Source organism: Wyeomyia smithii, chromosome 2, assembly GCF_029784165.1.
Source record: "Wyeomyia smithii strain HCP4-BCI-WySm-NY-G18 chromosome 2, ASM2978416v1, whole genome shotgun sequence".
NCBI lineage: Eukaryota > Metazoa > Arthropoda > Insecta > Diptera > Culicidae > Wyeomyia > Wyeomyia smithii.
In genome coordinates this window covers 35292322-35319553 of record NC_073695.1, presented here as the reverse complement: position 1 = coordinate 35319553, position 27232 = coordinate 35292322, and the positions used below count along the sequence as shown (strand labels likewise).

Here is a 27232-nt window from a genome sequence, read left to right as displayed (position 1 = left end):
AAAAATGAACACCAAGAATAATATGCTTATCTGCAAGGCTTTCACCGCTATCAGTAACGTTTTGTAAAGAGAAAATTCAACTGGCCACTTCAATTACAATAGTTTGAGGCAGCAAAAGGTGCCAGTTGTCGATGATTCTTATTCCCATTTTAATACTTTTGCAGTAGCCATGTTCTACTAACAGCCACTAGAATTTCGGGTGAAACCGGCACGAGATGACCGGTACTATTTTGTTTTTCCTCCTTACAACGGCTAGCACTTAGCGTCCGTACGTCACTGGTACGGGTTTAGAATAAAAATGATGGGGTGAAATGTACGAATGCACCTTTTATATCAAAATTCCATCAGTTGGTTGGAACGAGGGAGGAGTTAAGAAAAGAAGAGAATGGCAAGGGAAGTATACAGCAACGGAAACACATAGTGACAACAACAACAGCAACAAATTGTTTACAAAGTCAGATCGGTTGTATCCGTTAGTGTCGGCTGTGCTTGAGAAGAGAGGTAGTGATTGGCTGCTCGGTATGATTTAGGCAATCGATGTTATTTACCAATTTTTCAATAGTGTATCTCAAACAATAGGTTGTTTTTGTTACATAAATTTAACCGTAAAAGAATTACTGCTCGATTGATGCCAAAACCTCGATAACCTGATTCTAAATGACTGAAATATAAGCGCCTGACCACTTTTCTCTGGTTTTCCCTGGTTGCATTACTAGATTTTCACATTCAAGTACTTAACTTTCAGATAGGCGTATTCCTACGTCAAAAAAAAACTATTAGCACCGTCTTGTTTATTCAGTGGCGAAAATTCTATCAATATTGAACACGATTGAACGCGAAAAACGAGAAAAAAATTTGGCACACTCACTTTGAGAATCCAACGTGATCAACCACGAGGGAAGATTGCAGAATTCCCGAATTTTTAAAATCGACTGTAATTACCATTCTCAAACGGTACCGATGACCCTCACGCTGGATTGGGCTTAGCAAAACAGGCGTAGAGGTGAAACATATGACCGAAATCTACAATCACACGGATTCTACACAATCCTGGGATCTCCGAGTGTGATTTGGCAAAAAAGGTCACGACGAATCAAAGTACGGTTCGGTGAATTTGTATCCAAGAAGGTTTGTGGTCGTTTTAAGTCAGTAACAGGACACTGAATCAAAAATAAGTTGCCAAAAACCCGTGCAAAGAAGCTATACGAGTAACAGTGGAACAAATACGAAGGTTGCATTTTGGATGGATGAGGATGTGGCGAGAAAAACGAAGGTTTTCATAACTGGGGCGACAATCAATGGAAAAGTTTACAATAAAAAGTGTTTTTAAAAGAGGATATTGACGTTCATTCGATCACACATTCGGTGAAATTCGAGCCTGATTTGCTGCCATTACAGCCGGGATATCGTCAAGTGGATAAAAGTATAATAATCGATTTCACTCGAAAACCTATCCACCCATCAAATTGTCCGGATTTTTGTCCCATCAGCAGTAAACTAGCTTAAATGGAATTTCCACCCTGATATCATGAAAACCAGACAACAAACAGTTGAATTACAAGCAGAATACATAGAGGTATGGATGTTCGGATATGATTTTCACTGCAGAAATGAAAACGATGCTTGAACTATTTGAATAATTGTGGAATTTTTAATTTGAATAATAATTATACACTATGTTTAGATTTTTGCTTCGTAGATTTCGATCGTCAATCCTGCTAATCGTTCATGCTAAACTTTGATGCATTACCTTGCGTATTTTTTTTTTTATTTTTTCCTCTTTTCAATATTATCATCTTAGTGACTCTTCCTCGCTAGCCTGTGCAGTAGCTATTACCTAAGGATTAATTTATTTTACGTTAACATCTACTTTTGATATCAATGTTAGGTTATAGTTTTGAAAACGTTTCGCTGCGTGAATAAAAGTACTCTCACTATGTACACTTACAGGATATAGGCTTTCTCTTGCTAGTTTCGCTCTTACACGAGTTACACGCTCGGCGAACAGCGAACAAAGACTTTAAAACAATAACTAACGATCAACTAAGGTATTTGATACCAACAATGAGTTTAAATTTTTATTTTTTCAACCAAAAGAGTCTAATAAACTGACATGACTGGGATGAAGTAAAACACAAAAACGATAAACAATAAATGAAACGAATAATGTGGAGATTGGTCATGCCGAGAAAAAAAAATATTAATAATAATAAATAGTATGTTTAATAACCTATTATCAATAAAGCCGCTTATTATTAGGTGTGTGTGTGTGAGAGAGAGAGTGGGGGTGGCAGGTTTAACCAGATTATGGCAAAAATAAAAGTGTGAAATTGGAAAATAGAGTGAACATTTTCGATTTCCATAACTTTTAAAACCGACTGTGCACACCACACTGACTGACACTGGTGATGGTGGTGATGGGGTAGGCTTATTTTGCCGGAATGATCGCTAGTCGCCTGGTAATGAGTAAAATGGCCTGTTTCAATCGGGTAGTGTGAGTGGAATGTGATTTTGACAACTGTTGAATGCGCTGCCAGTTCGGTGTCGGTTTGGGGCTGTGCTTGTGAAAATGTGAGTGGGGTTGAATGATGGAGGTGTGGTAAGGCGTGGGGTTGCACGTGGAGAGGAATAACTTTTGCCAACTAAATTAATAATTAAATAATAGCATCGACGGTTGATGGTAGAATTTAGTGGTTACGGAGCACTGTTGGAGAAGGGTTGGCCGGTGCATTACGACTGCCGGCCGTTGCAAATTGGTTGCAGTTTATTTGCCGCTATTAATTAATAAATGATCATAAATTTCATGTTCCAATGAACGGCTCAACGATTTGAGCTGTGAAATTGGGTAAGTGCGTGAGAAGCGAGCTCTTTGTTGTAGCTTTTATGGGTTTTATGTACATTGTTGGGGCTAGTAAAGCTGGGAGGAAAGGTGGTGCGTCGAGGATCTGATTATTTTTCGCTAAAACCGTCAAACGCTCTTTTGATATGTTTTCGTCGGTCGGTATTTTAATCTTACTTTTTCGTTTCATGTGTCCACGTGTGTTCACATTGGGAACAAAAATTATTTTATTTCTGTAAATTCCGGCTAAATTCTGAGTGGGTTTGTGGGTTGTAAAGTGCAATTCAAGATGCATTTCTAAGAATTACTAATTTAATATACGAATGCGCATCACAAACCAAGTGCGCTGTGTAGGCGGTAATTGAACCTTTATTTCTATGTCTAGCCCTAAGCCTTATTTAAACTGTTACGCTGTTGTAACAAAGTGGAGATGCATCATCGTTCTAGAGGAATTGTTCAGTAATCAACGTTATTTTCCTACTATTTACAGGGACAAATAAAGAGAAATCCTTGTGTCTTTGGTATTCATTTTTACCTAGCGCATTCTGCAGCATAATTCCTCACAGTACTTAGAGATATTGAGCGAAAAAAGTTACTACTCTACACTGGACTCTGAACAAACTACGAATGTCTTGTCACCTCGCCTTGCACGCTGCTGCTCATATCACAAGATTCTGCCTAGCTCAGGTTCTCACATCCGCGGAAGGAAACAATGCTGACTGCCGCCGGGCCCGGTAAGCGGGCCGACGGTGGCAGCGGCAGGCCCGGTTCAATCACGTTCGCCGCCGTGGTGAAACTGGTGCAGCTGCGAGGCTTCGTGCAACTGGGCCAGATGGGAACTTTCGTGCAGGTTTGCTAGGTGAGCCTGCTCACCCAGGTTGGCCAGCTGGGCCGGATCGTAGAGGGACATTTTGAGCCGTTTGCATTTGGCCCGACGGTTCTTGAACCAGAACTGGACGTTTTTGCTCTCCAGGCGGGGGAATTTTTGTCTGTAAGTAGAGTCAAAATAAAATTATGTGATGAGGACCGATAACAGATTTTTTCTACAAATAATTCATCAACTTTTATAAAAAATAACCAAAATATCAAACGTTTAATTTGAAGTTTTTCAGTTCGAATTTTTTTACGTTTATTTATTTTATTTTACTGGCATACTTTTGCATTTTCTTCGCTCATTTTGCATCTGGTGTATCTTCCCACTTTTGAGATGTGAATTTGCCAGTGATCAATCTCATATATTTTTCTGGGGAAGTATCATCTTTCGAGTTGTACTTCTACATTTTTGTAATGTATCTTCGAATTTAGCAACGTATTTCTTAAGTCTGGGGTTTGACGTTAACATAAATTTTTAAAATTTTGTGTTGTGTTCTCGTACTTTCTCGATATAATTTCGCCATCACGTAATTATCATATTTTCAAATTACAATGATTCAACTTACAATGAACAGCAATCAATATTTTAAGTTTTTTGTTAGGGACATAATCGCAAAGAAAAAAACTGCGCTTGAAATTTGAATAAAGCCCACCAGGCTTCGGTAAAATCAGTAAATATCTTTAATAGATACTTGGGCACTAGAGGATTAAGGGGGTTATCAACTGGAGGTGGTATTTCTTATTTATTTCGGGGTGAAAAAAAAGCTACTCAAAGAAATAATCTTCTGCATTTATATAAAAATCAGTTTTAACATGAGAGAAAAATTGTGTGAAAAACAAAAACAAAACGAAAAGATCAACTAGACGACTTATTTTCGTTTGTTTTTACAAAATACGATGAGTATTAGTCAATTTTAGGTTAATTGCAGGTTTCTGGTGGAATTTTATAATTATTTCGCAGATAGTTTTACGGCTTTGTTTTCTTCTGTCACTATTTTGGTATTGTCGGGGATTTATATTTCCTGTATTGGAGGCATGTTTTTGCATTTTTCTACAGTATATCTTCGAATTATTCTATTATATTTTCATATATAAGTCATCTATATTTGCATCCCGATGATAAATGTTATGGCCTTCGGACTACGTAATAGGTTGTCCAAAAAAAAAAAATCGATGTTGAAAATGTCAAGGTCAATTGAAAAATAATGTTATTTATAGCATTTTTGTAGAACATTTCGACTTCCCAAAAATATGTTTGCAGGTTGCCCAAACGTGATTTATGAAAAAAATGACTTTTTCAAGCTACAAAACCACTCTTTTGCATTTTTTTTTCAAATCTGTTCGATTCCTTCATTTTTCCGTATATTTTTTATTTTTGTGGGATTGTTTTTGAACATTCTGCATGGTTTAGTTCAGCATCGCATTCAATTATTTGACTCAAAGAGCCCATTAAACATCAAAAAAAGTGAATTTTTCTCATAAATTTATAGATAAAACCCTTCAAAACACTTAAAAAAATTTTTTTGATCAAAAACTGAAATTTTTAACTGCAAAGCGGGATTTAAGACGAAAATTTACATGAAAAAAGATCCTTGATATCTTATTGGGGAGGTGAGATGTTGGTGTTTTTATATGTGATGGAAAACTATGCATTTTCACAAAAATATAGCTATTGTTAATAGCTTGTTATAGCCGCGTGGTCGGCTTTGAAGTTTTTATGTTTTGGTTCTATCTAGCACTAAAAAACTCAGATATAGCCTATTTTGTTACTGGGTTCCTGCGGTTGCGCCCAACACCTCTTAGGGTCTTGCACAGGTAAACAATGGGTATCCGCAACACCCAGAAGCTGTACCTCGACCCCAGTTTTCATTTTTGTATTCAATACGGTGATTTCTTTATTTTGAAAGAGAACATAAAATAGTCAAAACCCATACCATGAGTACTTCCGGAAGCGGGATGTTCGGAAGATGGAAATTAACCCCAGACCGTACTTTGAACTCCAAGATGGCTACTTCTGGTTTCTGGAAAACAGCCTAAATGGCCAAAAACTATCCAATATGAGTATGATCGAAGCCGACATGATACTCAGATCATTCTGTGCCGAACACGCATCAGTACTGGACGTGTTTGGTGATCGGTCCGATAGAGTATAAAACAAAAGACGTGTGAACAAGTGTTGGCATTGTTTGCCTGGTCGAGTGAAATAAATCCGGGTTCAAGGTCGTTCCTTTGTGCAACTGTTTCGCATCGTGACTGCCAGCTGGTGCGTAAGCCGATTTGGCTGCTGGCTGGATTGTGCTACAGCAGTGGACGAGACACAAACGAGGAAAAAGAAGAAGCCATCAGTGTCAGCGAGTCGTATCGCTGTGTGGAGTGATCTCACACCTGGCTCGCTGCTGGTGGCTGTTTGGTGCTGCTGTATTGGTGCTGCTGGCTGTAACGGCTGCTACTTCGAACGATCGGACAACCAACCTTACTGGAAGGGAGAAATAAAAAGGTACGTGTTCTTGTCAGCGCTAGTGCGCTAAACATAGCGCGATGGATGTAGATCCCTCGCCTCCCGCGCCACCATCCCCGAACCCCTCTGACCCTGACCCTTCTGTTACCCCCTCCCCTGTTCATTCTTCAGTCCCCCCTCGCCCCAGGCTTTACCCAGACGGAGCCCAGGGCAGCTATACTGTTTATTTTCGGCCAAAGGCAGGACCGAAATCGAAAAAGTTGAACCTCTTGCAGATTTCTAAAGACCTGACGAAGGAGTACAAGGGCGTGACCGAAATTTCCAAGGTCCGGCCTAACAAGCTCCGTGTCGTGGTCGGTAACCTGAAAGAGGCCAACGATATAGCTTGCTCTGAGCTCTTCACACGCGAGTATCGCGTTTACATACCCGCACGAGACGTGGAGATCGACGGTGTCATAACCGATTCGAGTCTGTCCGTCGAGTGTATACTGCAAAGTGCCAAAGGGTGCTTTAAGAACAAAACGTGTCCCGAAGTAAAGGTGCTCGACTGCAAGCAATTGCGGTCAGCATCGATCATCGGTGGCAAAACAGTATACACTCCGTCAGACTCGTTTCGAGTTACGTTCGCCGGGTCTGCACTACCAAGCCACGTCTCGATCCACCGGGTTCATCTCCCTGTGAGGCTCTACGTGCCCCGCGTCATGAACTGCCTGAATTGCAAGCAGTTAGGCCATACAGCCGCCTACTGCTGCAATAAGGCACGTTGTGGCAAGTGTGGGGAGTCTCATGCGGAAGATTCTTGCAGTGTTAACGCTGAAAAGTGTATTCACTGCGGAGAAAATCTGCATGAGCTCTCGACATGTGCGGTGTACATGCAGCGCAGGGATAAAATAAAACGGTCTCTCAAAGAGCGTTCAAAGCGTTCCTACGCTGACATGCTGAAGAAGACCGTTACCATTTCTCCCGTTACTTCGAACCCTTTCGATCTGTTGCCCTCTGAGGAAACCGATTCTGACGATTCACCAGCGGGAGCATCTTACGCCAATCCTGGGGAGTCTAGAAAGAGGAAAAATATTTCCTCTCCTAAACTTCCCAGAAAAGGTCCTAAGATTTCTCAAAGTGAAATGAAAGTTACAAACAAACCAAACAGTGCTGCGGAAAAACCGAAGCAAACTCCTCCTGGGCTGGCAAATTTAAAGTCCCAGAAGGAGTTCCCAGCACTGCCAGGAACATCTAAAACCCCAGTTGCTCCTTTTACACTCCCAGTTGATGAAACAAACTCTGGATTAGTGAAATTTTCTGACATTGTGGACTGGATTTTTGAAACTTTCAATGTACCCGATCCAATTAAAATTTTTCTTACAGCATTCCTCCCAACAGTTAGATCATTTTTGAAGCAGTTGACTGCCCAATGGCCTCTCCTTGCAGCGATTGTATCCTTCGATGCCTAATTCAACTGCGTATATGAAGGATTCTATCTCTGTCTTACAGTGGAATTGTAGAAGTATTTTACCAAAAATTGATTCGTTTAAAGTTTTGATAAATAAAAACAAATGCGATGCATTTTCCCTTTGTGAAACTTGGCTTACTTCAAATATTGATCTCAACTTCCATGATTTTAATATTATTCGCCTTGATCGAGACACCCCATATGGAGGAGTACTTTTAGGGATTAAAAAGTGCTATTCTTTCTATCGTATTAACCTCCCCTCGATTCCAGGCATCGAAGTTGTCGCATGTCAAATGACAATACAAGGTAAAGAGCTTTGTATTGCCTCAATATATATTCCCCCCAGAGCACAGGTTGGGCAACGGCTGCTCTTTGATTTAATAGAACTTCTTCCCTCGCCACGTTTGATTTTGGGAGACTTCAACTATATGGCGTGGCTTGGGGTTCCCCATACAATGATAACCGCTCCTCTTTAATCTATAACCTTTGCGATGACTTCGACATGACTATTTTAAACAACGGTGAAATGACACGTATCCCGAAACCTCCAGCGCGCCCAAGCGCTTTGGATCTATCCTTATGTTCGACGTCGCTACGGTTGGATTGCACATGGAAGGTAATCCTCGATCCTCACGGTAGCGACCATCTGCCTATTCTTATTTCAATTACTAACGGGTCAACTCGCATGCGACCAATTGACATTCCGTATGACCTCACACGAAATGTCGATTGGAAGTTATACGAGGAAATGATTTCAAAAGCGGTCGAGTCGATTCAACATCATTCACCACTTGAAGAATACAACCTCCTCGCGGGCTTGATTCTCGACGCCGCGTTGCAAGCCCAAACGAAGAAATATCCCGGCGTAACGATCAAAGAACGGCCTCCCACTCCGTGGTGGGACCAAGAGTGCTCCGATGTCTACACGCAAAGATCCGACGCGTTTAAGGCCTACCAGACGGGAGGTATACCTGGCGACTATTTACGGTATTCGGAGCTTGATACCAAGCTTAAAAGCTTGGCTAAAGCAAAGAAACGTGGATATTGGCGTCGGTTCGTGAACGAGACGTCGAGGGAGACATCGATGAGCACTCTTTGGAACACAGCCCGAAGAATGCGGAATCGCGTAACGGTCAACGAAAGCGATATTTGATTTTGCCAGGAAAGTATGTCCGGACTCTGTTCCTGAGCAAAATATTGTTCGCGATGCGTCTCCGGGCCACGACGCGATAGAATCACCTTTTACGATGGCAGAACTTTCAGTTGCCCTCCTGTCCTGTAACAATAACGCGCCTGGATTAGATAGAATCAAATTCAACTTGTTGAAGAATCTACCCGGCAATGCCAAGAGGCGCTTGTTGAACTTGTTCAATAAGTTCCTGGAGCAAAACATTGTACCGCAGGATTGGAGGCAAGTGAAGGTGATCGCCATCCAAAAACCAGGGAAACCAGCTTCTAATCACAACTCTTATAGGCCGATTGCAATGCTATCCTGTATCCGGAAATTGATGGAAAAAATGATACTCCGTCGTTTAGACCACTGGGTCGAATCAAATGGTCTACTATCAGAAACTCAATTTGGCTTCCGCCGTGCCAAAGGGACGAATGATTGTCTTGCGTTGCTTTCAACAGATATTCAGCTGGCGTATGCTCGTAAAGAACAAATGGCGTCTGCGTTCTTGGACATTAAGGGGGCTTTTGATTCCGTTTCTATTGACATTCTTTCGGGTAAACTTCACCGACAAGGATTTTCTCCAATTTTGAACAATTTTTTGCACAATTTGTTGTCCGAAAAGCACATGCATTTTACGCATGGCGATTTGGCAACTTTTCGCATTAGCTACATGGGTCTTCCCCAGGGCTCATGTTTAAGCCCCCTTCTTTACAACTTTTATGTAAATGACATCGACGAATGTCTGGCAAATTCATGCACGATAAGACAACTTGCAGACGACAGTGTAATCTCTGTTACAGGAGCCAAAGCTGCCGATTTGCAAGGACCATTGCAAGATACCTTGGACAATTTGTCTGCTTGGGCTTTACAGCTAGGTATCGAATTCTCTCCGGAGAAGACTGAGATAGTAGTTTTTTCTAGGAAGCATGAACCTGCTCAGCTTCAAACACAATTAATGGGTAAAACGATTTCTCAGGTTTTGGTACACAAATATCTTGGTGTCTGGTTCGACTCTAAAGGCACCTGGGGTTGTCACGTGAGGTATCTGATGAAAAAATGTCAACAAAGAGTGAATTTTCTTCGTACAATAACCGGACAATGGTGGGGAGCCCATCCAGGAGACCTTATAAGGCTTTACCAAACAACGATATTGTCTGTTATTAAATACGGGTGTTTCTGCTTCCGCTCCGCAGCAAACACACATTTGATCAAACTAGAGCGAATACAATATCGTTGTTTGCGTATCGCCTTGGGTTGCATGCAATCGACCCATACGATGAGTTTGGAGATCTTAGCTGGAGTACTACCATTGAAAACCCGCTTCTGGAGCCTGTCTTCTCGTATTCTAATCAAATGTGAGGTCTTGAACCGTCCCGTGATTGAAAATTTTGAAAGGTTAATCGAACTTAATTCTCAAACCCGTTTTATGACATTGTATTTCAATCACATGTCCCAAAATATTAACCCTTCTTCGAATATTCCAAATCGTGTCGACTTATCAAATACTTCTGATTCTACTGTGTTTTTCGATACATCCATGATAGAAGAAACTCGTGGAATCCCGGATCATTTACGCGTGCAGCAGATCCCTAAAATTTTTTCCAATAAATATCGAAACATCAACTGCGACAATATGTACTACACTGACGGATCACTTCTTGATGGGTCCACTGGCTTCGGTATCTTCAATAACAATTTAACCGTCTCCCATAAGCTCGATAATCCTGCTTCTGTTTACGTCGCAGAATTAGCTGCAATTCAGTACACCCTAGGGATTATCGAAAAAATGCCCACGGACCATTATTTCATCTTTACGGACAGTCTCAGTTCCATTGAGGCTCTCCGATCGATGAAAGATGTTAAGCACTCTCCGTATTTCCTGGGGAAAATACGGGAACATCTGAGTGCTTTATCCGAAAAATCTACTCAGATTACCTTAGCGTGGGTCCCTTCTCACTGCTCGATACCGGGTAATGAGAAAGCGGACTCTTTGGCTAAGGTGGGCGCAACAAACGGTGATATTTATGAAAGACCAATTGCCTTTAATGAATTTTTCGCACTTGTACGTCAGAATACGATCATCAGTTGGCAAAATGCTTGGACCAGAGGGGAATTGGGAAGGTGGTTACATTCCATAATCCCCAAAGTATCGACGAACCCGTGGTTCAAGGGGTTGGATGTAGGTCGGGATTTCATTTGCGTGATGTCCCGGCTTATGTCCAATCACTATAGATTTGACGCGCTCCTCCGTCGTGTTGGGCTCGGGGAAAGTGGTATCTGTGCCTGTGGTGAAGGTTATCACGACATAGAGCATGTGGTTTGGTCATGCCCTGTACACCGTGACGCCAGGTCTAAATTAATAGCTTCCCTGCAGGCCGAGGGTAGACAGCCGGCTGTTCCTGTTCGTGATGTCTTGGCGAGCCGTGACCTATCCTACATGTCCCTTATATACGTTTTCCTGAAATCCATCCACGCCCCAGTCTAGTCCCGTTCCCCTCCGTCTACACCCAACAAAACGACAAGAACACGTTTGAACCTTAAGCACAAAACCAGCAACCAGACCCCGCACAATAGAAACAGGACCCAAGGACTACGAGCCTTTGTCCTAACTCACGACATCGTGGCTCAGCAGTACGAATCCATACATGCCATTCGACGATTATCAGACGACCATTGAACAACAAAACACTGATTGGAAATACCATGCTAGTTTTAAGTTAGACTTAATTTCAGCTCGTAGTCGGCAGCGAGGATAAAAAATTTGCTTTAGTTTTTAAGTCATCAGATATAATTGGCGCCGTTAAACATTAAATTGTATTTGTGCCGTGTCAAATAAATGTTATGTGAAGAAAAAAAAAAATGATACTCAGATGGGACGAGTGTGGCTTCCCAATAGTTTTTAAATCGATGAAACACTCAACCAAAGACAGGGAGATTGTTCGAGTCCCGACTGTATATTCAACAGGGTGCATGACGAGTTTTTACAATAAATTTCAAACAGCAAATTCACATGCTTGCGGAAAAAGATTCAGATAAATCTGGTAGCACTGGATAGATTATACTGTCAAGTGACAGATGTAGGCAAACAGTGTTGAGTTAACGTAAAGATGTCGAAACAAGTGAAATACCGGTCAGCTGTTGTCCTATTATTGTGCATCGGAGCAAGCATGGAGAAAATATTTCGGTCGATAAACGTTTCGGGAAGAACAGTGTATCATACAAAGGAGGCTCAGGGAGTAATAAACTATTATACGCACCTACCCGGAAGAAATACAAGTGTCGCTCCAATGCAGCTTACCGGAGCAGAGTTGAAAAAGTGGAAAAATGAATGAAAAGAATGCAGCGGGGTATATGGCTTGGGATTCTCCCGAGTTGAAAGATCGGGTGTTTGGATTCATCAATCCGACGAGTAATGGCCAATAGTAACAGCCGATGCATACTTGAAGGTTCTGCAGGATATTGTTATCCCGTGGATGAAGAAGGTTACTGCTGGCCGCGATTATTTTATCACTAAACAAGACGGAGGCCTTGCTCATAATGCTTAGAAGACAAAGAAAGGAGTTGCCAAAAATGTTTCGAAGTTTTGGGAGAAGTCCTTTGGATTATTTTGTTTGGCGTCGGCGGGATTGATAGAATGATAAAATCATGGAAATGATCTATCTTTTTATCTGTGAATTGAAACATGGTAAAACATGCACGCTGCAGTTACCAAAAGCGCCTAGTCATCAAAAAATGAGGCGACTTTTCAATGATATATTTTACAATTTTTATAAGCTATGAGAAAAAAACATAAAACATTAATCGCATGTATGGCTAGCTGGTGCAAATTTTCTAAAACATGCCGTTTACTGCAAAAATTTCTCGCGCACTTCATATATTTCTTCGGAGCCTAAATGATATTCATTAGTTTTTGGTTTATTTTATACTACCAAAAACTACATAGGGGAACTGCTCCATTATTCATCTCATTAAGCCGATATTCACGAAGAATGCACGGATTTAACACCAAATTTTCACGAAATCATTGAGCAAATAAACAAAATACGCTAACATACATAACTCTTATGGAATCGCCCAGCATTGCATATTTAGTAAACTTAGCTAGAATCATTCTGATTTTTGTAAAACAAACCATTTTTCACAACGCTTCCATATCCATCGCAAAACTTAAATCACTGCTCAATTATTCATTTCACGACGCCCCCATGTTCATCACACTGTTAATCATGAATGAACCATATTATCATGAATGAACGTAGCCGCAGCCCGTCGTAGTAGGTTACCTAGGGGCCATCCACATACCACGTGGACAGATTTTTAACGATTTTAACCCCCCTCCCCCTCCGTGGACAACTGCCCATATAAATTCTAAAAAAATTGTATGGACCGTGGACATTAACCAACTCCCCCTCCCCCTAAGCTGTCCACGTGGTATGTGGATGGCCCCCTAGATATCCGCTGTAAAGACTGGAACGCGCAAAACTTGGTCGACAAAAAAATCGTTTCTTTCAGTCAAAATTCGTAATACAAAAATCTTCCTTTTTTATTGTGGTAGTTCAATTCACATATTGAAAGGAAAAAATGTTCGTTTATTATTTTGGTTTACCAAATCCAAACTGCCGTGCCTTCCGCTAAACCCCTTTCATTAAATTTTGTACAGTGGTCTCATCGACCTTATTCGTCGCCAAACGCCAGTAAGATTTATTCTGCAGCTCGTTTTCGATGGATTTAAAAGTTTTTTTTTTTTGATATTCCTTTTGGTCAAGTCTCAATACTGCTCGATGGCGCGGAAATCTGGGCTATTAGGAGGGTTGTGGTCTTGAGGTACCACAACCACGTTTCGTACCACTCGATCGCCTTTTTCCCATAGTGGCAGCTTGCCAAGTCCGATCAGAACAGCACATGCCTGATACGTTGCTCTAGGAATGGTAGCTGCCGATTTTCCAGGCATTCCTGGACGTAGATGGCCACATCCAGCAATTTTGCCGTTTTGAGGTGCGAGAACGGTGGATTCTCTTGCTGCGCGAGCAAAATTTTAACACGCTGTACCTTTTGCTTGAACGCCATTTTGAAAACTAGAGAGCAACCGGTGAAAACTCATTTTAGCAACCATTGTATACACACTCAACTTTTAAATGCAACATTTCATGGTTTTTTTAATGCATTTTTAACAGAAATACACCAATTTGAAGTCGACCAATTTTTGCGCGTTCCAGTCTTTAGTTGTTTACGTGCAAATTTGGTAACCTAGGTAACCACTGCAGTGCTGTCGATTTATGATTTTTTCGTATTAGCCGAAACTGATTTGGCAACTTTTGATTTTCTTCAACGCAGAAAAAACAGATGAAAATACATACAGTTGAAATTTAGGAATTGTAGAAATTCATCTCATATATTTCTGCTAATTCAAGCTTGTTTTTGGAAATTTGAGGTGAACATTTCAAAGATTAAAGTATTCTTAGTGTTGTGAGTGATTTTGTTTAGTGATTAAAATGAAAAGTGGTCCGCTAGTGATGAAAAGAACTTTGGCTGGCTGCTGAACGAGTCCCGTTGTAGCCGTATAGAACAATGTGCGGATTGTGTTTTCTGGGGTAGGTGATTGAATTGAATGAGTTTTCGAGTGCAGATGCCCGAAAATAATATTAAATTTAGAGCTTTAGACCTGTTTTCAATTGTGTTTTTTCCAGTTGTCTGAGATGAATAATGGAGCAGTTCCCCTACACTGCCTACTTTGCGAAGCTTGAAATGCTAAGAAACCGGGAAATTACTCCAGTCGTTATGTTGAAATAAAAAAAAACTAATAACTTATATTCACTGTGTTTTGAACTTCACACAAAAGTGAGGTGGTGCGAAACCACATCAATATTGTGCGAAATCAGCGCAAATGTTGATTAGCCATCTAGTGCCCAGTGCAGCCTTTAGACGGTCTTCAGTTGAACCTCTAAAAAGCTTCAATAAGAACTTAAAGTTTATAAAGCTTCATAGTGATTTTTTCGAAGTCGGTCCAAGAATTGATTTGGGCACTAGAGGGTTAAGTTGAAACCAGTATAACGAATGTGTGCTGGGCGTAATGCAATTGTTGTTTTAGCATATTTTGAATGTAATCGGCAGCTTCAAGACACTACACATTAAAAGTTTCAACCGGTGTTGGTATCGTCATGATGATTTTTGTGCACATGATTTTCACGTAGATTTCGAAATTGAAGTTTTAAGTATTTTTCTTGTGAATGAATGTTGAAATATTTTCACGATTTATTTTCTTCTTTTGTTTTTGGCTTCATTTTCATATTTTTCGTTTTCTCTAGGAGTATGTTCCGGTTCATGCAGTTTTTTCAGTTGTACGTGATGTTAATTATGCGACACATATATTTGAATCTTGAAGTTGTATTTTATGTTCATGTTGATTTTCATATCTTCGGATAATATTTTGCATTTTTAGCACAATCTACGTATTTTTGTTGGGTGGTTCCTAGTTTTTATAAAATTTTGGTTCTATATTTGTGATTTTTTCAATGTATTTCCGTATTTATAGTGTGTATTGTTTTGTGTATTTTCCTTTTACCAGTTTTTTGGCGAAGGGCTACGTCTCATTTTAGTAGAGTGACAAACTGACATTTTAGGTTGCTTCAACTGACCGTTTTTGAAATACCAATGTCTTGCTCGAAAGATGAACGCTGCCCCATCTTTGTGGTGAAAAATTAGCTTATCTTTACCATTTCAAAAGTCTGTGAAAAAATAACTATTATGCAATTGGAATATCAGTGGCTAACCAATCACGAGCTCACTTTTTGGTGGCGACGTTTATTTTGGAGCCATGTTGTAAGAAGATCCGACTTTTTCCATGTTTTGTTATTTTCCCAGTTTTGCAAGGCGCCAAAAGGCTTTATTCCGTACGCAATACGAATATACGAAAAAAATCTCATTTCGTGTTGACAAATAGTAGAACTGGCCCGATAGAGCTCACAGCCACGCAACGAAATAACACGTTGTATCGTGTTGCAGTTTGGAAGAAAGACCTGAAAATTCTTCTCAAATTTGATAAAAGCAGCAACACTATATTACGCTTTTCGTGTGAGCTCGAAATACTGCTATGAAGTCGAACAATAACCGTTGTTTTTAAACGCTCTTAGATGGATTATATGAAGTGCAATTATTATTTTACAGTATGTAACCATCGCTTTTGGAAGCCCACAATAGAGTTTCCATTTCCCGACGGTTTTCAGTTTCCCGGGATTCGGGAAATAGAAATTTGATTTCCCGCGAAATCCCGGGATCCCGGGAAATAAGAAAAATAGCAAAAAGCAGTAATTTATTTAATTTGATTTTTTTTTGTCATATAGATGAATAGACTAAAAACATGATTCAATGAAAAAAAAAAAAAAAACAGTGAAAAAAATATCAGTTTGCGAAAAAAAACTGACAAACACTTTCAATGTCAAAAAGCGGTCTACTATCTACTATCCGAATTTTTTTCAGCGGTAGGGCCTAAAAGTTCCGACTTCTCGGAAATTTTTTTCATGAAATCATATAGAAAATGTGGAGGTTTTTGAAATTGATTTTTTATGCCAAATGTCTTAGAAATACAAACCTTTTTTTTCTCAAATACCTGGGTGACTCTGACCGGTTTGAAATTTCACTTTCAGAAATCCGATGGAGTCGAAAGTCAAAATTTTCTCATACATTTTTTTAGCACTCTAAAAAGCATATCCATAGACAAAGAGATGATTTATACTGGTCAGGGCAAGGTTTACAAATGGTTACGCAATCATCCCCAATATTGCCCAGAAAAGTACAAAAATTTTAAAGCATCTAAAATTTTACCTCGATTTACCAATAATATACATTGCAGTAAATATTTTCCGGAATCACGGAATTTGAATAAATGAATTCCATCTCGGGACGTCCTAGGTAGGACACTTTAGCCTACAAGAACCATAAAAATCACAACCACATACATAACCTAAGAGTTTGATGAATAATAATTCGCGTAGTTCTACGTCAGCGATTTGGTCGTATCTTGGATATCACTTTTTACTTTTTGCGATGTTCTCGTAAGGTTGGCTTTATTCTGTTATCTCCGTTACGGATTTATGTGATTTCATATTTTTTCAATTTGGTAATTTATTGTCCTATTTGATAAACGTGGTTCTGTTCGTTATGTTCTTTTCTGCATTCTAGCTATCTTATCATGATTTCGCAACGTATTTTCTGTGGTGTATTTTGGTAATATATTTGCAATGTAGTTCAATTTTCCGGTATCCCTGTGGATTTCTGCATTGTTTATTATTTTATGTGGTTCAATTTTCGTATTTTGCATTGAATTTATTGTAAAACGTTTTCATTTTGAACTTCTGTCCAAAAATAATAAATTGCAGTATTTTTTCAGTTGCTTTCGAATTGCGATTTTCTGTCAATGAATTTAGTCGATAATTATCAAATATTCTACTTGTAGGAATGTACTTAAGCATTTCCAAAAGAGGCTTTATTTCTTCTAACAATTAAAATGTTTATGAACTGTAATACGAAGGACGAATAAATTTCAACGATTCGATCTGATCGAAAGCATATTATAACGAATCATTAAAACCATATTTAGAACAACAATCCGATACAGACTATCTAGTGAACGAAACCATGCATAAACAATAACAATATCGCACGCAAGCCTGGGGGCGGGCTTATGCGGTATCGATCAACTAGATTAGTTGAGAGAATTCGTTATCGATATTGTTTTTTGGCACATTTTGCATGTGTAGGATAAGTACAACGATACACCGTGCCCCAGTGCTGTGTCGAGAAAATTTCCAGCTCGAAAAGATCCTCGACCTGATCGGGAATCGAACCCAATGTCACAACCGTGTGGGAGAGCTAGCCGACCGACATCGCTAACCACAGAACCACGGGGACCACCTACGAAACCATGCATGGACAACTCTTTTTCAGTAATCACAATTGACAAACATATGGAGCCAATATTCCTTGTAATACTTAGCTTTGAATAAGATGAACAAGTTTTTGAATACAAAAATAAATATAAAAATAAAAGTTACCTTTCAAGCCAATTTTGATGAATTTGGGTTTTATTTAATAGTATTAAATTTTTTTGCGGGGGTAGATGCTATCGTTACGTTTTATTACATACGAGAGAGTAGGGTTAAAAAATATAATTATTTACGTTACGATGTCACTCAATGCACTGTACAAAACAGTAAAGCGGAACGTAACTCACCGATACGGCATCCGGTTCAGGTCCTCGGTGTACTTCAGGATCAGATTATGCGACGGGTGGGTGTTCATCGAGAACCACTGCTCCAGCTTTGGTACCTCGGTGACCGGGTCGATGAAGGTGCGATTGCGCTTTCGCCGTTCGTCACTGTTGAAGGACAGATTTAGTCCACTCTGGCCCAGCGCTCCGTGACCGGTGGGGCTCAGCTCGTTCTTCAGGTGCATTCCGGCAGCGGCATTGGCCTGCATCGCCGGAATGTAGTGGCTCATGTACATGATCGAGTGGGAAAACATCGGATTGCTGATCGGAAACGGTAGATTGCGCTTGGAGTCCGGCGAGGGCGAACGGTAATCGTCGATGGTGCTGCCCTCCGGTTCGTCCATGTCCAGATCGTCTGAGGCTGGCGAACGGGAACGTTGCGGTGAACTGGATCTCTCGTTGGAATAGTTTGACTTGGGAGCCTCATTTTGGCTAGCGGAATCGTTGGCCGATTCGTTGGCGTTGCTATTATTATTGTTGTTATTATTGTTGCTGATGTTGAGCAAACTGTTTTGTGGTGATGGCGAAGGAGGTGGAGTAGCAGAAGAGTTGTTTTTTTCTTGCTTAATCGGGGTATCTTCGTTGGGACTCAGTGGACGATTGCGCTCGTGGATGGTTAGCGATAGCGGCAGCTGTGGCGACATTGGTCGGTCCAATTCATCGTCCATTTCATCCTGGGACAGATTATCGATGTCCTCCGAGGGGGCACTCGGAGAACTTTTCATATAATCCGGCTGGGACATCATGATGTTGGGATTTCCATAGCCATTGGTTAATCCCTGACGCATTTCCGCTCGCTTCTGGGCTGCTCGAGCGTTTTTAAACCAATAGACGACGTTATTGACGTCCAGTGGTTTTCGGCCCCGTCGCGATTCTAGAGAATTCAGCTGCACGACGTAGGATTGGATCTGCTGCCGGGAGGGGTGCGGATTCTCCTGAAACCAGCGCTGCAGTTTGGGTAGTTCCATTTCCGGATCAAAGCTGGTTCTCATGCGCGTTTTCTGGTTCGGATATTGCGAGTGTACAGTTTGCAGTGCCGGATGCACCACAAGATTGTGGTGCGGATTGTTGCGATTTTCAAGCAGCGTTTCCCGGCTGTCGTGCATGTTGAAGCTGGCGAAATCCAGCTCGCTTGGAGGCGCATTGGCGAAGGGCAAAATCTTGTGGGCTATCGGGTTCGGTTGGGGGGCGAGCTGATTGCTCCACCATTGGTCAAACTTTCGACGCACCTCGTCGGTGATTTCCGGCGTGAAGGGAAATGTGTTCTGCAGCGGACTGCGGCATATCTGCGATAGTGTGATCTGCAATCGAAAATAAGATGAAAATAGACATTAGTTCGGATTATCACTGAGTAACAACGGTGCAGCAAGCGGCTTTCGAATGTGATAGTGCAAATCCCGATTCGCTTCATCGTTCAAATGCAACTGCGGAGGTTGTTTATGAAGCTACAAGTGGGATTATAATGCAATAGTTCTAACGCTACTAACAAGCTGTACCGTTCTCTGGCTGAAAAGCTTAGTCGGCAACAAATTATAGTCGAAGTTGTTAGCACTACGGTGTGCCACTCAGAGGAGGATGTTTTGCAACAACTGACACCGTTTCGCGCAGATAATCGTACTCTTCCATCACAATCACAGGTGGGCTCTCGCGCGGAAAATAAATTAATCCTTATCTTGCATTAAATAGATCAACTAACAATTGGTTGCTGCTGTTCGTAACCGACGACGGTTATCTTATCGTCTAAGCGGAGTCGAGCCGATGCGAAGAGATTGAGTGCCGTGCCAAAGCCAATTGGAATAATTGATCAAATATTAGCGACTAACGCATTCTTTTTGCAAGGTTGTCTGACTTTGATTTATTGGACGATTGAATGTCAGCATATGTTTAGTGTGAGCGGATCTGTCGATGGTTATTTTTAACATTTATCAGCCGAACATTAGCAACGCGTCCAGCAGAAGTTTTCTGAATTGAACGAATAAGTTCGCTGCCCATTCTTCTCATGATACGTATAAAACTGATAGGTCCGTATAGAATGTGCCGAATGCATGGCCGTGCGCACGGGGGGTGGTTTGAGAACCATATTTTGTTCACAAGTTTTGCTCGAATGGTATTGCCAAATAGTAAACGTAAATGTACTTGGATTTGTTTTGTCTACCATTTTGAATTTTGTGTTAATCAGCCGTTGCACATATTATTTTTCCAATAAAACATCTCTCTATCTATCTTCCAATTATTTTCTGTCTTTCTACTTATCTTCTAAGTAGATAAAATACAGGTCTCGTTTGTATTTTCATATTTATATTCCAAACTTGGCATATGTGTTCTTTGTACAAATGACATATTTTTAGAAATATTGAAAACGGGGAGGGGCAACCTCTAGAGGAGGGGATCAAAAGTCGAGAATTTTCATACCGATGTCTGTAAAATGACGAGTTCCCTCTTCTGAAAAGCTAAGTAAAATTAAGGAAAATTCCGAACTAACAGGATGCCAAGAAATAGCGTATTAATTTTTAACGCTATTTTTAAATCCAATCCAATTGAAACCGAAAATTGGTGTTCGATGTTATTTTGAAACCCGAGAAGGTGACTTCCAGGTTATGGGACACTAAAAACGTTCAAATATCTCAAATTTGTGGAACTCTGTCTTAAGTTGGATAGGATTGGTGCAGATGAATAAAACTACATTTGTACTAAGTAGGGTAACAGCTCTAATATCGTCAGGAATTCCTTTAATAATCCGGGGGATAAATTACGTCCTAGAGCGGTAATTTCCTGCATGATGGTTCTTCATAGTGCAGAGCTTGACTTTATTAATCCCCCGAGCAATAATTGAACAAACCTGACGATATTAGAGCCGATACCCTACTTTTTTAAAAAAAGTTTTCTTTTTAAAGTCAATTGACAACAAACAAAAAATATAGTCAATTGACACCAAACTTATCGCCATTGTTTTTATTCTTCGATGAAATGTGTTCTAAAACATTATTGAAACAATCACTTTCGTGGTTCGATTAAGAGTGTCTTTATTATTTTCTTCAAGTTTACAATTTAGTTTCTTATAGCTACGTTTCACTTCTTAATTCTAGTACTACAGAATAGTGGGAGAAAGCATAACTACCTCATTTACTCGTCATCCAATCGTGGGCTAGCTTGATGACGCCGACACGATTGGCAAATAAAATACATAACATACAAACATGCAGGCGAGCGCCACAAGCGCATGTATGTTTATTTGTTTATACTTTTAGCCATGTGCACTCATCGCATCAGGCTTGGGATGATTCTGGATACAGTGTAGGTAATGGGATACTAAAGCATTCGCCAGGTTTATGCAACTGGAAAGTGCATCGGTCCGGTTATGCAACTTATGAAATTCAAAACAGTTTATTAGCTGAGAGCAAATCCAGCTTAACTGTTGGATAGATTGGCTTGACTTGTGGGAATCTTAGGTGTTTGGCAATTAGTTCATATCTTAGAAAAAGGTTTGTGTGTGGGAAACAAAGCAATACTTTGCTTCGGTTTTTCTTGGAAACATATCAGAAAAAGGTTCTTGTGGATTAATTCACTAATCTATGGTCTTGGGAAAGTTAATGGAAATTCGTGGGAAAAAGATCTTTTGAATATATGACAAATGATAGGTAAATCTGTTAGATTAGCGACCAAGAAGAAGAAAGAGAGAAAGCGTGAAATAAAAACAAAAAAGGAAAAATAAGAGAAGCTGAATGAGATTAAAGTAAATTAAAGTAGGCAAACAGGGGAAAAGACAGAGAGAAAATGAGAAGAGATTATGAGTGAGAGAGAGAGAGAGCTAGAGAGAGCTAGAGAGAGCTGAGAGAGAGGGGGAGCGCAGAGAGAGAGAGAGAAGCAAAAGAGAGAAGAGAGAAAAGAAGAGAGAGAAAGAGCAGAGAGAAAAAAAGAAGAGAAAGAAAGAGCATAGAGAAAAGGAAGAGAGAGAGAGAGAAGAGAAAAAAAATGAATGAGATAGAGAGAGAGATAGAGAGAGATAGAGAGATAGAGAGAGATAAAGAGAGATAGAGAGAGATAGAGAGAGATAGAGAGAGAGAAAGAGAGAGAGGAGAAACAAAGAGAGAGAGAGAGAAGAGAGAGGGAGAGAGAAATAAAGAGAGAGATAGAGAGATATAGAGAGAGATGGAGAGAGATAGAGAAAGAGAAAGAGAGAGAGGAGAAACAAAGAGAGAGAGAGAAGAGAGAGGGAGAGGGGAGAAAAAGCGAAGAGAGAGAGATAGAGAGAGAGAGTGAGTGAAAAGAAAAAAGAGAAGAAAGAAGTAGAGCAAAAGAGACATCCAGAGAAAAAGAGAGAGAGAAGAGATCGAGGAAAACCGAGAGAAAGAAAAAGAGCGAGGAGAGAGAAACTAAAGAAAGTGAAGAGAGTGAAGAGAGAGAAGAGAGAAGAGAGAAGAGAGAAGAGAGAAGAGAGAAGAGAGAAGAGAGTAGAGAGAAGAGAGAAGAGAGAAGAGAGAAGAGAGAAGAGAGTAGAGAGAAGAGAGAAGAGAGAAGAGAGAAGAGAAAAGAGAGAAGAGAGAAGAGAGAAGAGAGAAGAGAGAAGAGAGAAAATAGAGGAGATAGAGAGTAAAGTTAATGAAAAAACAAACAATTTTCATCAGAAAACAATAAAGTCAAAACCCGAAAACTAGGGAGCTAGAAGTGGAATTGAGTGGATATTGCGTATAAAATAGAACAAGATCATCTCGACAATCACAGAAATAAATTTGAAATTTAAAACTTGAAGTGCTTAAACTTAAACTGCCTTAAACCTTCCTCATACATAAAAGAATCATATTCAATATATCTCAGTGCTAGAAAATTAGTATTTTTTTAAAGCTCATGTCAACAATGTGAAACTTTGCAGTCATATCAAAGCGATGAAAATAGTTGTAATTCAGCGACAAACAGTTAAATTCTGATATCTTCTATTGTCTTGCTTTAGAATACACTTAAGTCGCTTTTTACGTGGGGGATACGTGCTGCGTAAAAGGAAACCGCGTAAACTCCGGATTCCGTGTAAAAAAAACGCTTAAATTCTGGAATCTGCCTAAAAAGAGCTGCATAAAAAACACGCAAAAAAAACCGAGTAAAAAGCGACCTTAGTGTACATTCAAACAATGCGTTACTCTAGCTTTTAAATTAATTTCAATGACAAAAATGTCAAGAAAAAAAATTAAAACTTAAAAATTTAAAAGTCAGCATTTACTTACTGGTTTTCTGAACCAAAATTCAAAATAACTCGAAAATGGCTGCATTTTAAAAACTAATTATCATTATCATTCTAAATAACTGTCAAAATCATCTAACGGCATTTGAAAATAATCATTTTTGAAATTATTGATACCTTAAAAATACTCTAAAACCTAATCTTAAAAAAAATTCTCCAGCCTGGACTATTTACCAAAAATTTTATTCTAACTTATAGTTTCTTGAAAAAAATTAATTAATTCTGGAAAACCATTCTTGAGCCTATGGAATGTAATAATCCTGTGAGTAATGCCCAATTTGCTAGAAATAAAAAAAAAATATCTCCGGTCGCCAACAGTCAAAAATTCACTTATTCTCGAATTCATCAGATCGCTAGATATTTTAAATTTAAAAATTAGTTGGTAATTTTATTGAAACGTCATGCGTTCTTAGCTATGTGAAAATGTCTAATTTTGAGCCAAATTATCATAGTTTTCAGGAATTGTTACTTTTCATATTTAATCGAACGGAAACGGTTGTTGTTTTCAATACGGTAATTTCGACTGTGGTAACGACTGTCCGTGTTAAGGTAAACGCTGAATTTGAGGAATCGCTCGCTAAGGATCTATGCCCAACGCAGGAACAGCTTGCTTCGGTATTATGAGTTACCCGCCAAGCTCTTGTCCAGTGATTTAAATGCTTTAGAAATTATTATTTGGTTCCAAGGTCCGTTGAGTGTCGTTTGTTCGCCTGTGAACAACTGCTCCAACGACAAAAAAGAAGGGGTTTCATTCATCTCAGCGTGACGGGTGATGAAAAATGTGTTCATCACAGCAACCCAGAGAAACTAAAGTCAGGAAACTGCCCGGTAATGCTTCTACGTCTTCGGCTCAGTGAAGGCTATGTTGTCTATTTCGTGGAACCAGGTCGGTGTTATTTATTATTAGCTGTTGAAACCAAACAAAGCCATAACTGGCGAACTCAACTGATGCAATTAGGCCTAGCACTGTGAGAATAATTGCTACAATATAAACATAGACACGAAAAATTGCTCTAACTGCATGTCAACGCTCGGCCTTATACTGCTAACGTCCTTGAAAATTACATAGAATTGTTCAAGTTGAAAGTTCTGGCTCACTTGCCATATTTCTCAGATATTACGCTGTCCGATTATTTCTTGCTTCATACGATTGCACATGGTCAGGCTGATCATCAGCTCTGCTCATTTAGAGCCATCAGGAATTAGCGTTAGAAAAAATATTTCCAATGAATTTGCAGTGCTAGCGCACAGTGAAACAAAAACGAAAAAAATAGTATGCAATTCTCGTTAAACGGGTAGTGATTTGAATGAGCTGAGCGCTGATAGTATTCATTAGCTAGGTTTCGAAATTCACAAAATATAAAAATTTACTATATATCAATGTACTTTAATTCCTTGCAAAAAAACCTTCAGGTATGGTTTATTTTTAGGCTCTTCCACACAAAACTTCCCGCTAGACTTAATAACCACTGGTCTAAAGTCTCGATAATATCATAGACTACAGCACGTTCTACGCTGTTACAGTGATAGCTTGCAGGAGGATATGATGAGGTCGATAAGGAAGTAAGTTGGTTACTAAGTCTGTAGGAGAAGACAAAAACACTAAATACTTTTTTCCGGTTTATTCGAACACAATCTATTTTCAAGTTATGTCATTCCCCCAGATTCGTAAGATGCATAGAGATATCATTCCGTGTGTAATACAAGTGGACGAAAAACAAATCTCATTTCGTAAAGTTGTGAAATAGTGGAACCGGACTGATGGAGCTCTCAGCCACGCAACAAAATAAAACGATGCATCGTGTTGTGGTGTTTTTGTTGCAAGAATATACCGTGCTGGATCGAAATCCGTACACCTAAGCACATGAAAATCTTCGACGGTCAATATAAAATCAAGAAATCACATATTGCTTTAAACTGGCATGTTTAGTATAGGTCTACTTATATTTTATCACTATTTTCCAGCAAAATGATTGAAATCACACCGAAACTCGAAAAAATCATGCATAAATAGAACATGTTTTGAATCGAAATCCGTACACAGTTCTTTGTCTGAATCAAAACCCGTACACTTTTGAATCGAAATCCGCACACACGCGATATAGACTGGATCAAAGTCCATACAACAATAAATCAAACTCCGTATAGATGAAGAAGTACAAAAATGAACATCTTTCATTTATAATCAATCTTTAAATTACCGAAAAGGTATATTTGAGGATCAACTGGCTCCTAAAGTTTCACACGGTTTTCAAATTCTTGATATCAGCTGAAATAGTACAATTTTCGTAGCGTTTCGTAGTAACCGGAACGCCGGAACCTCTCGAAGCTTCCCGGTACGACTTTCCCTTGCGCACCTCAGTCACAGCTCGTTTAAAATTGTTTGACGTATATTTATACTTGTTTTCTTCCATTATATGCTGAAAACAAGAAGAAAGTTCAACAATATATGCATGATACACACGCCGTACGGATTTTGATTCAAGCAAATTAAATGAATCAAAGTCCGTACGGCACAGTTTTTGTTGAATAAATACAACTTACAGTATTTATTAGGCAATATACAGTTCGAAAATGAAAAATACTTACCTCTTCCATCAATTTTAAAAAAAAATCACAGAGTAAAACACTTATATCCCACTTGAAAATCGTTTTCATCTGAAGAACGTTTCCTTAGTAAATTCTCTAACGATACAACGAAATGACAACTGAAACCGATACACGATTGATTTTTCATTTTTAATATTTTTATTTCATGGCCTACTGGCGCATAGTTCAATTTAACAGAAGGCCAACAACTCAACGAATATGTACAGGTAACTATCATATGAGTTTTCACTTTTATAATGCTTAAAACTTTATCCTACAGCAGCGGCTAGGGAATAGCAAAATGATGCTTTGAAGTCGAACAATAACCGTGTTTCTAAAAACGTTTCAATATTTTGTATGAAGTGCAATGAATTTTCCAGAACGAAGCCAGCATTTATTACAGTGATTGACTATTACTTTTGGAAGCGACCACTTTGGCAAAAAAATGGATTTTTTGTGTTGGATTCAATTCAAATTTATGAGATTTTGAGTGAAATGATGCACTCTCATGGTTCAATAATAAACAAAAAAGAAAACCAGTTCATAATATATATCTACATAGCATTTTCGTGAACTTTCTCAAGACATGCAATTTTAATATGATTTGTACTGCCCGTTTTTTTGCATAGCTTAAAGAGTCTAATGCTTGCTTATGTGAAATTGCGAAACTACTAGATTTTATAATTTTTAAATCGTCGTCCTATGAGCACCAAATTGTCATGCTATTCTAGCTTCAAAGGCAATGAAATACATATTTCATGGTTCATTTTTCACAAAATTATGACACAAATTAATTGTAACAGATATGACACTTGGTTGCCCTATCCAAAAATTTGATCAAATAAACTGAGCAACATGCAAGGACACAAGACACAAGTGAAAACTACGTTTCAAATATACTTTCTATAACTGGAAGTACATGATTCTTGAGTTAGATATTTTTTTGAAGAAGCGCGATGAAAACGAAACTTTATGAACATTTTTTTAAGGATTGATTGAAGCTTTTTAGAGGTTTACCTGAAGACCATCTAAAGGCGGCACTAGGCACTAGAATGTTAAGGGAGGAGCAACTGACGTCACGGTAGTTTCAACTGAATTGGGTGAAAATGGGAAAAACCATTTGTCTCTTCTCGTTGTTTGAAAAATTGATGAAAAGCATTTAAGAAGCATTTTAAAGCTTAGAATTGAGTGATAACAACTGTAGATACACGACATTCTAATTTATTACTGGTTCATCGACATGATGGTTCTAGGAAGGTTTCAAGGTAAATATTTTTATGAAAGCCATTTATCGTGGAACTATACAGAAGCTCTAAAAATCATTTCCAAGCAAAATTACAAAGCGTGTATG

The 27232-nt window shown here is 39.3% G+C and overlaps 1 protein-coding gene across 1 annotated transcript in view; it reads right to left on the bottom strand.

Annotated features, from left to right (window-relative positions):
* Nucleotides 1-1648: 1648 nt before the first annotated feature.
* Nucleotides 1649-27232, bottom strand: part of LOC129724397 (uncharacterized) — a 264826-nt gene continuing 239242 nt past the window's right edge. Inside the window, exons 5-6 of the mRNA XM_055679277.1 lie at nt 18024-19360; nt 1649-3828 (exon numbers count right to left, since the gene is read on the bottom strand). Of these exons, the coding sequence (XP_055535252.1) occupies nt 3609-3828; nt 18024-19360 (1557 nt within the window). The 3' untranslated portion in view covers nt 1649-3608. The remainder of the gene's footprint in view (nt 3829-18023; nt 19361-27232) is intronic.